This window comes from Sordaria macrospora, chromosome 5 (assembly GCF_033870435.1).
Source record: "Sordaria macrospora chromosome 5, complete sequence".
Lineage (NCBI taxonomy): Eukaryota > Fungi > Ascomycota > Sordariomycetes > Sordariales > Sordariaceae > Sordaria > Sordaria macrospora.
Genome location: NC_089375.1, coordinates 2,450,204 through 2,463,954, shown reverse-complemented (window position 1 = coordinate 2,463,954; position 13,751 = coordinate 2,450,204). Strand labels below are relative to the sequence as shown.

The window sequence follows — 13,751 nt, the reverse complement described above, 5'->3', positions numbered from 1 at the left end:
TGCTGTGCTGATGATTTTCTGTAACCATTTGCAACCGGTGTATGTGATGATGCCATGAAAACATATGTATCCAAGTCGTCGTGGCCCCGAACTCATCCGCTCTAAGCCCCCTAGATGATGCTCTATACCGTCTTCCGTACGCCCGTTTTAAATCAACCACTTTTTTGCTTTTCCGACAAGATTTCTTGTACTACCAACAGCACAGCACCTACACACCCTTTATCAGTTTACCCCTCCCCTTACAACAACTTCAAATGACCAGTAATCTGATCAACCAAGCTCTTGGGCGCGGGGCCAACACCCAACACAGTCCTAGACCCAGAGGCAATCTGTGTACGGCCAGCATCCTGAATAACCTCGGCAGTAACGCCCAAGCTGCGCGCCTTGCCCATCAGCTCCAGCATCTCGTCCTCGGACTTGGTCTGCACGGCGATCTTGGCCTGGCCGTTGCGCTCCCACTGACGGAGCAGGCGGGCCGACAGCGACTGGGGCTCGAGCTGGGCGGCCGAGAAGAGGCGTTTGTAGCAGGCGAGGGTGGCGTGGGAGCATTGGGCTGCGATTTTACCTGTTTTCAGACAACAACGTTAGTAACTAGAGGTAGGGAATATGTAGGAGTGTTGGGGGGGAGAAAAGACAGAAAGATACATACCCTTAGTCATACCCAAATCCGTCCTCACCACCAACACAAGCTTGCATTCCTCGGTAGGATCCAATGCGGGCGTCTCCGTCTTCTTGGTCTTCTTCTTTTTCTCGCCAGCAGTGTTGCGAGCGCGCAACCCCTGGCGCTGATCAGCCTCCAGCCCGTTGGCCCAGTTGGGCGCGTGGTCTAGTATGTAATCGTCCTCGTCCACCTCGGACTCCTCGCTCTCGACGGGATCCTCAAAGTGCCGGCGCCGCTCTTCCTTGAGCTCGGGAGAAATCAGGTAGCCGCGGATGGCGTAGACGCCGAGCACGAAGCCCGTTATCAGGGAGACGATGGAGGTCGACATAATGACCATCGAGGGCATGGCGTTCGGAACGTCGGACATTCTGGCGGTTGTGAGGGTGGTGATTAGGGTCTCGGTGGTGAAGAGTCGGCGATGATGTTGAAGTAGTATTGAGGAGGAGGAAGACGACGGCGGAGGTTGCTGTACTACTCGTGGTCGCGGTCGAGGGTTTGTGGTGGCAGAAGTAGTAGTGGTCACGGTCGAGGAAGCGAATCGGCCTGCGACATGGACGGAAGCTCCTTTTCTTTGAAAATCTAGACGGACTCGGAGTGCTGTTGTTCGAATTGGAAGAAGAAGAAGAAGAAGGGGGATGACGTGCATGGGTTGTCTGCCACAGAAAAGAAGCGAGCGGAAAGTGCCCGACAGTGGAAAATCCGACAGGGGCCAGTGTGCTAGAAGGCGCCTAGAACGATACGCGAAGTTGGCAGTGTCAACAAGCCTTATCGCTTCGGTTGGTTCCGGCAGGCAGGCAGGCAGGCAGGCCCCTAACCCCTGGCTTATACGAGGGGGTACGTACCGTTTTGGTTCCTTCAAGGAAACCACCAACAGCTACAACGTTGGTTCCATTTAGTCAGACAGGTGATGAGTCTTTGGATCATAAGCACCTCACCTTAGGATTCCCAACTTTGACTTTTTATCTTCAGACTATTTTCCTACCTAGTTACTCTTTTTCTTTTCCAGATCCAAAACCAAGAAACTCATTGCCCAGAGACATCCTCTCTCCATGACATAACATCGCGGGGTCAAACCAGAGCTCAACTACCCTACCTCCTCCAACTCGAACTCTATCACCGTACCATGTTGGACCCAAACCAAAAAGCCGTCGTCATCGGAATCAGCGGCTGTTCCTCCAGCGGCAAGACGACACTGGCTCGACTTCTCCGCGACATCTTCCCCAATACCTTCATCCTACACGAAGATGACTTTTACAAGCCCGAGGCCGAGTGAGTCTGACATCATCTTGTTTAAATTACCCCAGATTCTAACCGCCATTGCGTCTCTTCTTCGGATTGTACAGAATTCCTATGAAAGATGGCCTCACAAACTGGGACTGCCCAGAAGCCTTAAACATTCCCGACATGACGTCTGCGTTAGAGCACATCCGCGCCACGGGCGAGTTACCTGTTAGTAGTCTTGCCAGACCCTTTCCCTCTTGTCGACACAACCACGGCTGTAGTTGTTGTTATTCTTCACCATCATCAACCAAAACTACTGCGCCAAACCAAGGGCCTGTTACGAGAAAGTCAAAGTCAAAGTCAAAGCCACTAACCGTAACCTCACCCCCCTCTCCAAAACAACAACAGGCCACCTTCGACTCAAAAGAAGATATCAACTCCATCGGCCCCTGCCCCATCACCACGGACTTCATCAACACCATCAAATGCCGCGTAGCCGACTGGCTGCAACCTTCCTCTCCGGGCCACCAGATCCTCAAGTCCCCTCAGAAGCCCCTCAAAATATGCATCCTAGACGGCTTCCTCCTCTACTCCCCGCCTCCTCTCCTTCCTGCCACCCTGCTCTCTCAAATGGACATCAAGCTCTTCCTGTTAGTCTCTAAAGCCAAAGCCCTACAGCGCCGCGAAGCAAGAGACGGGTACGTGACCCTCGAAGGGTTCTGGAAAGACCCACCCGGTTACGTGGATAAGATTGTGTGGCCTGAGTATGTGCGGGCGCACGAGTGGATGTTTGAAGATGGGGATGTTGAAAAAGCTAGATTGAGGGGGGATGTGAGGGAACGGTTGGGGGTGTTGGTGAATTCGAAAAAAGAAGGAGAGGAGACGAAGATGGATAGGGATTTTGGGGAGACGTTGGAGTGGGCGGTGGAGAGTATTATGCGGGAGTTGGAGAGGTTGGTTTTGGGCAAGGAGGAGGAGGACGGGCAGAAAGAGGGAGAGAAGGAGAGGGAAGATGAGAAGGAAAAGAAAAGGGAGAAAGAGGCGATTGCGCTGAATAGTTTTGCAATGAAGAAGAAGTGGGCGGCAGGGCAGAGGGAGAGGAATGCGAGGGAGTTGCTGATAAAGAAGGCGGAGGAGCAGCAGCAGCAGCAGCAAAAGTGATGAGAGAATGAGTAGCGATGCACTCATCATAGTTGGGAAGAATTGGTGTTGAAATGGGAACCCCAGGATAGACATTGATTCTTTTAATCACCCGCAGCACTTAAGTATCATGAGATACATACATATATATACTACATGCATATTTCGACCACCCAAGCGGTCCATTGTCCCCCGTGGTACGTCGAACAAGAAATATTAAACTTACCTCTTTTCTACAAGTGACCACTTTCTCTTCTCTGACTGAGCTCCTTTAAGTTGCGTATCCAAAACCGACCAGATAGAGACTCACCATCCCTTCACCATGGCCAGCCAACCACAACCCTAACAACAACAACAACCCTCCTAATCAAACTCAGCATCAACCCTCCCATACCTAACCCCATCAACCTTGAGCTCAAACCCCAGCCCAGCACTATCGACAATCATCTCGAGCGTAAAGTCGAGGTTGTCAAACTCGACCCCTTTGGTCGTCGTCAATCGCGTAAACAGACTCCTGGGCACCGCGCCCAGGTCCGTCGTCAGCGTGCACACCTTGATCAGGTCGCGCGTGTACGACTTGGGCGGCTCGTCGGACTCGCACGCGATCAGGTCGTCCGTGACCACGAGCGATTGGCCAGGGCGGAAGTTGCGCGTGTAGTGGAAGGCTATGGGGTTTTGGGGGGATATGGTATCGCCCTGTTTTTTGCGATGCGATGTGTGAGTATTATTGTTGTTTGGGAAGGCTGAGGAGAGAAAGGGAGGGAGAGAAGAGGGGGAAGGGGGAGAGGAGAAAAGGGGGAAGGGGAGAAAAGTATAACGAAAAACGCACCTTGGCAATATGCCACTGCATCCGATCACTAACCATCCACCTCTCCCACAAGGGACTCCAGTAACGTTCGGTAACGCTGTGCTTCTCCTCATCATACACCGTCGCGTACGAAGTCCCGTAATGCATCCGCGCCTTGCGCGAGATGACCATGTTTCCCTCCAGCCCGCGCAGGACCGCGCCGCGCACGACGGCCGTCCACGCATACACGGGCTGCATCACCTCGATCGAGTTGTTGTTGCTCCCGATGAGGGACCCGGTCAGATGCGGGCCCTGTTGCGTCGGAACTTCGGTGTAGGGTGGCGGCGCCATGGTGCTGGTGAAGTGGCTCTTGAGCTTGCGGTAGAGGTAGTCGCTCTGGCCGAAGCCGCCAACTAGAATGATGCCCGAGACGGTCTGGCCTTTGCCGCGCAGGTTGTCGACTTGCCCCTGGACAAGGTCGCAGACCTCCTTGACGACGGGGTCGAAGATGCCTTTGACTTGGGCCGCCGTCATTATCATGAATCCGCAGTCGAGACCGATTTCTTCGTCATCGGGGAGACCGGGGAATCTAGATGGCGTGGCCAGTCAGGCAGTCAGTCAGTCAGTCAGTCAGTCAGTCAGTCAGTCAGTCAGTCAGTCACAGTATCAACAATGTCTCACTCCAGGAGGATGACTAGAGAGAAAACTTACGGAACGTTAATCTCCTGATACTCTTCCTCGTTGAAGTTTCGTTTAACAAACTCCTCAAAGTGCTTGAGCGCCATCTGCCATGACTTGCCCTTCTTGGTCTTGACCTCCTCGAACCGGCTAGCCCCCAACCGGTTCTTGACGTGCTCCTCAAACCGGTAGTTGAGGAAAGCACTTCCGCAAAGCCCACCTGTTCCAACAGCAGACTCCTCGACCCGAATCGGCCCTAGTGAAACGATCTTGTATGCGATCAAACTAGATAGAGTCTGGTCAGTATTCGCTCTCTACAGAATCTCAAAGGTCTAGAGTAACGCACTCGACAGTACCACCACCACCATCACAAACAATAAAGTTGTCTCCAATCTTCAGATGATTAGGCTGGATAGCCTTCAACGTATACACGGCCGCGGCTTCCGGCTCACTGATCATCTGAATCTGCGATTGGGCGCCCATCCCGGCCCTCTCGGCCGCTTGGAGGGTCGCGTTCTTGGCCGCATCCGACCACACAGCCGGGCACGTCAGGACAAAGTCAACCTTTGTCGACGCCATGAACGACTCGCCGTAACGCCGCGTCAGCGTGTCCATGGTGTGCCTGTAGATCTGCGTCAGGTAGTCGCTCACGGCGTCGACGACGGTCTTCTTGTTGTTCTTCAGCTGCGTGGCCGTCTCCTTGGGGTTGACGTAGAAGGGCAGCTTCTGGGACCGGTCGAGGAAGAGCTTGACGCATCGTATCCGCGACTCTTCCGGTCGGAACTGAAAGCCCCATTTCACAACCGGCGCGGCGCCTGGCGGCGCATTGGCCGGGACCTCTGCATACGAGAGCTCGGTAGGGACCTTGTCGGATGTGATGCCATTGCCGCCCGGCCAGGTCTTGATAATCTCTACATCATCGGGCGTTCCTGTATATACGGCAGCAACACTATTGGGCTAGATGTTAGTTTCGGTTTGGTCTCTGGGGGAGCAAGGTGGAACAGTAAGCAGTGAGAAGCAACAAAAGCTTTATTCCCAGCCGACATTGATGGGGCAGCCCCCAAGTCACACACATATGTTGCTGCGTAACAGTTTCGGCAGCTGCCCGTTGGCAGAGTCCAGTTAGGCGATGAGTAAGAGAGACGAAAGGAAAACCAGTTAGACGTACCCAGAGAAAGTAGTGCCAAAGTCAACGCCAACAATCAGCCGATCACTGATTGGGGCCGGCTCTTTCGTCCGCTGCCTCACCGGGCCATTGATGGCTTCGGTTGAAGCTGGGGGGCTATAGCTGTTTGTAAAATAATTCCTACTATCTCTGTTTCTCTGACTTGTTGGAGAAGTTGGCGGTAGTATGGGCAGTGTGAAGCTCATGGTGACGGCGTCTGCCTCTGCTCCTATCCCTTTCTCTCTCACGAGGTTCGTATTATATAATCGTACCTTGTTCAACCCCCTTTGTTTCGGCGTGCGACGTTGGTTTCTGAGCTTCCGCTATCAACCTGCACACCCACAGGGTCTTTCAAACACAGCGCACGGCAAAGAGAGAGTCTGAGCCAGTAGCAGTAGCAGACAAATCCGAGCAACGGAGGAAAAGAATTGGTCCACTGCAGCGTACAAGAAGCGTGGGGCTAGATCGACTTGTTGGAACTTGAATCGCGAGGCGCGAAAGATGCTCCGGATATCTCTCCGAACGCACACAACCCTTCAACGTTCCAACAGAGGGCGTATTATACGGGTATGGTGACACAACTGCAACGGTAACCGCCGTTTAACTCTCGAAGCGCAAGCCAGAGGGGGGACAGATCCAACCAGGTTAGTGGAACGTAAAGATAAGGTAGGTTTAACAAGATTTGAGCGGAAGAACAAAGTCAAAGATGATAAAAGGAAACAGAGGCGGAGACAGGCAGGAAGCCCTGTACTCAATTCCAACGTTCGACTCGGTAGTTCCCTGATGTGATTCCACACCTTTCCCCAGACGTATCGCACTGCTGCAAGGTTCTCGAGGCACTGCTCTCGGCGGCAGGTTTGTAGGCCGTAGCCGAACCAACTGAAGCAGCCGTAACGGGGATGCTTGGCGGGGCTGAGCCTCTTTCACAGGGCCGACGGGGATGTGCTTTTCGAGAAGACTGAGGTCCCCAAATCGGAAAACGTGATTTGATTCCCGCGCACCTTTCCGTGCCTCAAGCTCTCCCTTACTTCTTCACCGTTGCCTTTGCCGTCACCGTCAGGACTCGTCCGCGGAGAGGGGATCTGTTCCTGAAAAAACGACGGGCGGGTGCACACCTCAACAGGACCACAGGAAGAGGAGGAGGATGAGGAGGAGCCACGCAGCAGGATGACGTCGTACAGCGCTTCAAGTCTCTCTCAATTGAGCAATTCCGTCCAGTCGTCGATCAGAAGTGCGGTGCAGTGCTCAAAGTGTAAACGTGGGTCAATGGTCGAATGATTGATGGGAGCCTAGAGCACCACCGTATTGCCTTGTGTGAAATGGTTGCGGTATCTAGACTTAGGACGAATTCCTTGGCCCGTAAAAGCTGCTGCTTGCCGGCTATTGTTTGTGTCTTCCTTCGCTACCCAAGAATGGTATAAGGTATGGCGGTAAACTTCCGATCGAGGGCTGATGATGTCTGACTGCTGCTGATTTCTCGTGGCTGATTTCTTGTGGCTGCAATGTACGGACATATCATATAGAGGTAGTGTCGCCAAATCCCACGAGGTGGTGGTCGTCATAGGAAACAATTCGTCCGAATGTAGGGAGCCGTCATGATGACTGCTGTTACCGTCTCGGGCTGCTCTGCAGTGCTGACAGTGGCTTGTGACGGTGGATGTGAGGCCCGTGAGGCCCCCGTAACGACATGGGCGGGAGATGCACCCTCACAGTGGGGATCATAACAGGGGTTGAAGCCAACCTACAAGCGGCTTGCTTGACTGGAATCGGGAGGTGATGAAAGAAATCCTCACCTTGCTTCACCTTGCGCTATTAGACACTCATGGCTAATGAGCCGCTTCGATTTTGGGTAACCATCAAACGCCACGGTACTGCGAAGACCTGGACTGAGACGTTCGAGGCGTTGCCGGGAATTGGACTGCGTCAGCTGGATACGCGTCCATTTTGTCAAGAGGACGAAAAATACCAAACGTCTTGTGCGATATGAATTGCGGGAGAGATTTCCGAGTTATGGAATATTAGAAAATCCGTGTTGAAGATGCAAGTATTCCAGTTTGACCTGATGCAGGGAAAGAACGAAGCACCTGCCTCCTCTCTTTACTTTTGTACATAGGTAGCTACGCACTTGCCTTCAGTCTTCCGTTCCACCCCGTCCATGGTAACACAAGACAACATCATCAGATACATCAAATCCCCATCCGGTGAAACTCACAAAATGCATCAAGCAGGCAGTTTTGGTATAGCTTGCTTCGAACCGCACCTGCATCGATGTCTCGGAACTCCCGAGAGGTCTCCGTTAGGTATCTTGGAAGGTAGGCTCTCTCTGTCTTTGATCTGTCCTGACTGTCTCATATTACAACAAAGAATGGAAAAGCTCGTCACTCCCGTCTCGGTTATCGGCAAGCCCCCGAACCAGCAACGGTACGGTACGGGAAGGGATGCCAATACGGGGACGGTACGGAGCGGCACGGGGGATAATGAAAAGAGTGCGGGACGGCGCGCATAGATACAATGGCAATGCAAATACGATACGAATGCCATATGGGTGCAATGCGATGCGGCACAGAACGCCAAAAAAAAGTCGATAATAATCTTGCCGGGGTAAACTGAATAACAAAAAAGAATGTTTTTTGCGAGAACTAGACAAAGATTGAATGAAGAAAAAAAAAGTACAAAAAAGAAAATTTCAAGGGTCAATCGTGCGACGTGGGCCTGATTCGAACAGACGCTCCCGAAGGAACAAGATTTCTAGTCTTGCGCATTAGACCACTCTGCCACCACGCCGAATGGGTTATTGTTTGATAAGTGATCGGCATTCCACTAAAGCTTATAGAGGCACTGTGTATATGCAGTGTCCACTTCCACACTTGTACACTTCCACACACAAAACGCAGCACAAGCGAGGACAGAGAGTATGTACCTATAAACGTTGTGAAACCTCAGTTGTAAGGTTGGGATACCCATATTTATATGTAGACAAGGTAATGGATAATAATAAATTGACATAGAAAACATTCTTCTTCTTCTCCTTCTCTCCTTCTTTCTCTTCCTAACGACTGGAATCCTGGGCCCGCGCATCATAGCACACGAGCCCTTCTGTGCGTCCTCTCATGTACGCATGGATCCATCTTCCTCCCATTATCACTCCGACCGATCCTAGGAGATTCCCATTTTCTTCTGCCAGTTGTGTTTACTGAGAGGGACCGGCCGCCTGAGGATTCCTTCTTTCTTCGCTTCCATCACGCAGACGACCGATTACAGTCCCGCCTGTCCCAAAACGCACAAACACGGCAAGCTCTCGATCTTTGTAAACGGTTATTGAAGCGTGGGGTATTTCCAAAGACACAAGGCAGAAAAGACAGAAAACAGATGGGTGCACGCACAAAAAGAACCAAAAGTATAGACGCGCATAAAAGGTTGGTATTAAAAGGCCCAATATAAGGTTTTGAGATTTGTAAGGCCGGCGATGACGACACACACACACGCCAGACTGACTTTTTTCCTCCAGGAGGGGTATTCGACACAAAGATTAGAAAACAGATAGATACCATTCAACAACCACCAGATCGGTTTTTGTGTGTATAGAAAGAACCAGCTTCTGCTACAAGATCCCCATATATGTAGTTGCATGTGCGTGCGAGAGATATGTAAGATGCATGCAGAAGCAGCCAAAAATAAAATAAAAATAAACGTGTGGGGGGTATGAAGATGAAGTTGAAAAACAAAAAAACAAAAAGGGAGCAAAAACCCGAGACCAGCAACTGCAAATATCAAAGCAGTAGCCCGTCTCTTCCTGAGAGGGAGCGGAGAGAAAACCCAAAATACAGCCCCAGATACCCGATAAGAACGTGGTAATGATGCCTTGCCGAAAAGAACACCCAAAACACCATTCCACGCAAACACCACCCAAAGAGGAAACCCACTCATTTTCTTTTCCCTAGATCCGCAAAAGACCGCCCCCACCCACCATCAATACAAAACATGTCGATAGAAGAAACTGTATCTAGATACGGCTCCCTGCCGCCCAGATACTGGCTGATGCCGACGCTGCCCAGTCACCCTCATCATTGTAGGGAGGCGTGGGCCATTTGTATTCTGACGACCTTTTGTCATGTTCCAGGGATTGGGGGGTCAGAGCTTCTTTCCCGTGATCGGCAAAGAATATGTTTTGGCCGCTGGCTGACGGTGATGGGGTTGGGTAAGGGTTAACGAGCCCTAGGTTGCTGGCCGATTGCCTGAGGTGTTTCGTGTCCTTTTCAAGACGCTTGATGGCCTTCCGTGTTGATGTGAGGGCCTCGTCAAGCAGCTCGTCCTCCTCATCGGGCGCATCATACTGGTTTACACCCTGAGCAGCTTGTTGCCTCCGCGTCCTGCTTGAAACGGGTCCGGATCCACGAGCACCCATCATCAGGTTATCTACCGACCTTGGTTGATGATGCGGCAGCGAATGGTGTCTCTTGAGAGTGCTGTGTGGGGGGGCTCGGTGCGCTGGTGGCATGGGCGGAACTTCGGCGACGGGTTGGGGATCTCTCAGCGACTTTTCGAGAGATTCGAGCGTGTCTTTGGGGACGGGGGCCGGTGCCGGGCTGTCGATGACCATGGAAGATCTGTTACTTCCCCAAGGTCCGCAGCTTACGCCGTGAGGTTGGGCTTCGATGTCGTCATAAGCGGGAGACATTGGTGTCTGGTGCCTTCCGGAGAACCTTCTCGCTCGCTTCCTGAGGTGCGAAAAGAAGCTCTCCTTCGTCCCGCTCGTGGGCGAGGCAAGACCAGTTTGTCCATTTAGCGCTCGTTCGGCCTGCTGGCGATGGATCTCGGCATAGTGATTTGTGGCAGATGCGACGGATAGCTGACGGCCAATCTTCTTCGAGACCTTGTTTTCGTCGGCGGCACTCCTTTGCGTTCCATTTACGTAAGCATCGTTGTATGAAGGTGTTCTGCTGCTTGCCTGTGCGGTCACTGCGTCAGACAAGGGTGTGATTGGGCGGATGGTGGGAAGAATTGGCATGGGAGCGACATTCGATGGACCGTTATTCCACGTTGTCCTCTTGCTAACAGCTGGCCTGGGTTTCGGGGAGGGAACTTCCGGTGTAACCTGCACGGGTGATGGACGGGGAGCAATGTTCACCTTTGCATTTTCTTGCGTCGTCGACACAGTAGCGACCTCGGTGCTGCTCTCAGAACGGCCGATCAGAGATTTCCTGAACCACGATGGTTTCGAAGACGTAGGCGTGGACGTGGCCGAGTCCTTGCCGCGGCTGATATCCGATTGCTTGCGGCCGAGGATCCGGGAAGCGGAGGACTTGGGCCTCAAGGGGTCGACGGCGTCGGTGAAGTAATCGTGGGCGAGGGCCTGGGTCGATGTCGGTCGGTTCTTGGGATCCCACATTAAACACCATGTCACAAATTGGGCGAGCGAGGCCGGCCACTGGGGGGTTTGGAGAATGGTATCCATGGAATGCGGCGCCATCTTGGGGAACGAAAATCCGAGCTTTCCAGCAAGCCGGGTACCTTCTCTCCATTCTCCGCCGCCGACACGGGCTCCGGCCTTGTTGTACCAGTTACCCGGGCTTCCCATAATTTCACAAACTCTCCACACTTGATCGACTTCATTTCCGCCCGGGAACAACGGCTTCAGCGTAGCAATTTCGACGGCCATGGCTCCGATGGCCCAGATATCAACCGGCGCCGAGTACTCACCAGCCCTGAGGAGGACTTCGGGGGCGCGATACCATCGGGTTGAGACGTATGTGGTGTACGGGAGTTTCGAATGCGTCTCGCGGGCCAGGCCGAAGTCGGCAATTTTTACCGTATACGTGGGCGGCGTCGACGGAGGGTTCATCAGCGCGGAGTAACGGCGGAACGAGTTCGTGACGTCCATATGCGAGGATGTCGATACTAGAATGTTTTCGGGCTTGATATCTCTGTGGAAAAAGTGATGCGCGTGAATGTGCTCAAGACCCTTCATGATCTGGAACAAGATGCTCTTCACGCTTGAGTTGTCCAAACACTTGTGGTCCCTCGCCTTCATCAGTTGATAGAGGTTGCCTTCCATATACTCCATGGCAATATGAAGCTTCTTGGTGAAGGGATCCAGGAAAATGTCGAGCGCTGGCACCAAATGGGGATGAGCAGGAAGCGTCCGCAGGAAGACTACTTCCCTGAGCTCCGTGCACGGTCCTACCGACTCGAATGTTTTCTTCATTGTCTTGATGGCAATCTGTTGAACACGCAAGTGTTAGACTGAACCTCAGGTCATGGCAGGAGATATCAGGGTAACTTACGACAGTACCGCGGCGGGCAACGGTGGCACCTGCACTCCGGACTCTAGCCAACACCACACTTCCAAAACTTCCATCGCCAATCTCTTTGAGCACCTCAAACCTATCCTCAAGAGCCTGTCCTGCACCGATTCCATGGGAAGACCCCTGAGGGGTCAGAGTGTGTACGACGGTCATGGTGCCGAGTCACACAAGGATCGCAAGCGGGCTTGATCGGAAAGACTCGCCAGTGTATCGATATCTGTAACGACTTGCTGTTGTATAATTCTGATTTCCGTAGCAGCGACGGACTGCAGAACTGAGTTGGTGCCGAGAAACGGGACGCTCTCCTTTAAGAGCTGCGCACAATTACCGGGGCATTCAAGAGACGCAAATAGTTCTGCGGGCGCAAGATCGAAATCGCTTTCGTGTCCTCAAGGCTTTATATCTGCGCTGTACCGGCGTTTAGGTCGGTCGAATGTGTATGTCGCAGTGTCGCGTCGAGCGATTGATGCTAATGCGTATGTTGCTGCTGCTAGGGGACTGCTTCTGCTGGTAGATGGATGCAAGTCGGCAGTGCTGACTTGTGATTTTCTCGCCGGGGTTTAGGATAGTGGTATGGAAGCGTGAAGGAGCGGATCGGTTATGGTGAACCAAATTGAGTAAAAGAAAAAGTGTAAATGAACGGACGAGTATTTTTCCTCGAGAAACGAGCGACGTGAAAATGATGCTATGTATGATGAAGAAGAAAAATGAATGGGGAAACTGGTGGAAAAGCAGGCCACCCTACGAGACGGGAATGCGCCTGGGAGAGTCGAGGAGGTAGGGGCCCGGCGATGATGGGGACCCAGTTTGGCACCAAGCCAGCCTATGCTGCCCTGGGACTGTGCTGCCGTGGGCTGGTGCTGGCCGGTGCTGGTGGGAATGGAATTGCACGAGGCGAGGGCCCAGGATCCTGTTCGGGGTGTGCGGGTCGTCGCGGGTCGAGGGGATAGAGCCTTCGTTTAAACGATCGGATCCCAGGAAAGGAGCTCCGCAAACCGTATTTGCAATACGTACGCCCACTCTAGCGTGTTCCGACGCAATGGTTTGTTATCGATCAGCTCGAGGTTGCGTGGTTCTGGGTAAAAGCCCCTGTTTTTGTGAGGTTGTTGCGACGATGGAAGAGAGTTTGAAGCGAAGCTGGGGGGAGGGTTTCCAGTTCCAAACTGAAGTCCAGCCGGGACTGGAGCGGAGAGGGAGCGGGCGAGATTCGAAGAGATGAGACGGTCCTGTACAGGTGAAGCTGTAAGCTCTGACAGGTGCCGGAACACAGCGAGTTGTATGTAGAAGTGATAAGAGGTATCCTCTGTATGGTACCTCTAGCAAAAAACTGTAACTGTAATAACGGTCACCAGACAGTGCAGACGTCGATGATGTCAAACTGTGTCCGGATAGCTAACAAAGATACCGGTATTGGTACGGCTAAGCATGCCTGACACGAAGTACACTTTGATAAGCTTCCTGTAACCTGCGACCGTGCTGCGTAATATCGAAATGGAGGTGGGCAGGCCAGGGTCTGTGTGGCAGCAGTGCCCTGGCAGCGAGCAGGCCGGTACCTTTTTCACCTGCACTCACTGCTTGGTTCGATCTGCCGTCTTCAGTCCGGGCAAGGCACGGCGAGATGTCTAGCTCGAAGCACAGGCAGCCTATGATGTAGTGTAGGTGTGCTCCAAAGTTCGGCCTCTCTTGTCTGCTGGTGCGTTGCCTGGCTGCGTCTGTCTCAAGTTCTGCTTGTCCTCAATGCCCAATGCCCGTAGGAATATGGTGTTTCGGTACGGTGATTGATTGACGGTGGCG

General features: G+C 52.8%; 4 protein-coding genes and 1 non-coding gene across 5 annotated transcripts; 1 reads left to right on the top strand and 4 right to left on the bottom strand.

Annotated features, from left to right (window-relative positions):
- Positions 1-9: 9 nt before the first annotated feature.
- Positions 10-1,315, bottom strand: SMAC4_06225 (uncharacterized protein). Its single transcript, XM_003345524.3, has 2 exons — positions 650-1,315; positions 10-565 (listed from the first exon to the last, which is right to left on the bottom strand). Exons 1-2 carry the CDS (start codon positions 1,305-1,307, stop codon positions 240-242), a joined length of 984 nt encoding a protein of 327 aa, XP_003345572.2. The 5' UTR covers positions 1,308-1,315; the 3' UTR covers positions 10-239.
- A 259-nt stretch (positions 1,316-1,574) lies between these two features.
- On the top strand, positions 1,575-3,047 carry SMAC4_06226 (uncharacterized protein). Its single transcript, XM_066090416.1, has 2 exons — positions 1,575-1,930; positions 2,005-3,047. The coding sequence occupies exons 1-2, from the start codon at positions 1,785-1,787 to the stop codon at positions 3,041-3,043; spliced, it is 1,185 nt and encodes a 394-aa protein (XP_065947203.1). The 5' UTR covers positions 1,575-1,784; the 3' UTR covers positions 3,044-3,047.
- Positions 3,048-3,061: 14 nt separating this feature from the next.
- SMAC4_06227 (uncharacterized protein) lies at positions 3,062-7,394 on the bottom strand. Its single transcript, XM_003345526.2, has 5 exons — positions 5,656-7,394; positions 4,834-5,436; positions 4,521-4,772; positions 3,852-4,398; positions 3,062-3,718 (listed from the first exon to the last, which is right to left on the bottom strand). Exons 1-5 carry the CDS (start codon positions 5,856-5,858, stop codon positions 3,386-3,388), a joined length of 1,938 nt encoding a protein of 645 aa, XP_003345574.1. The 5' UTR covers positions 5,859-7,394; the 3' UTR covers positions 3,062-3,385.
- Positions 7,395-8,354: 960 nt separating this feature from the next.
- Positions 8,355-8,436, bottom strand: SMAC4_13836. Its single transcript has one exon. It is a non-coding gene; the product is annotated as a tRNA-Ser (tRNA).
- Positions 8,437-8,520: 84 nt separating this feature from the next.
- On the bottom strand, positions 8,521-12,956 carry SMAC4_06228 (uncharacterized protein). The gene is made up of 2 exons (XM_003345527.2): positions 11,937-12,956; positions 8,521-11,872 (listed from the first exon to the last, which is right to left on the bottom strand). The coding sequence occupies exons 1-2, from the start codon at positions 12,108-12,110 to the stop codon at positions 9,656-9,658; spliced, it is 2,391 nt and encodes a 796-aa protein (XP_003345575.1). The 5' UTR covers positions 12,111-12,956; the 3' UTR covers positions 8,521-9,655.
- Between the last annotated feature and the right edge of the window lie 795 nt (positions 12,957-13,751).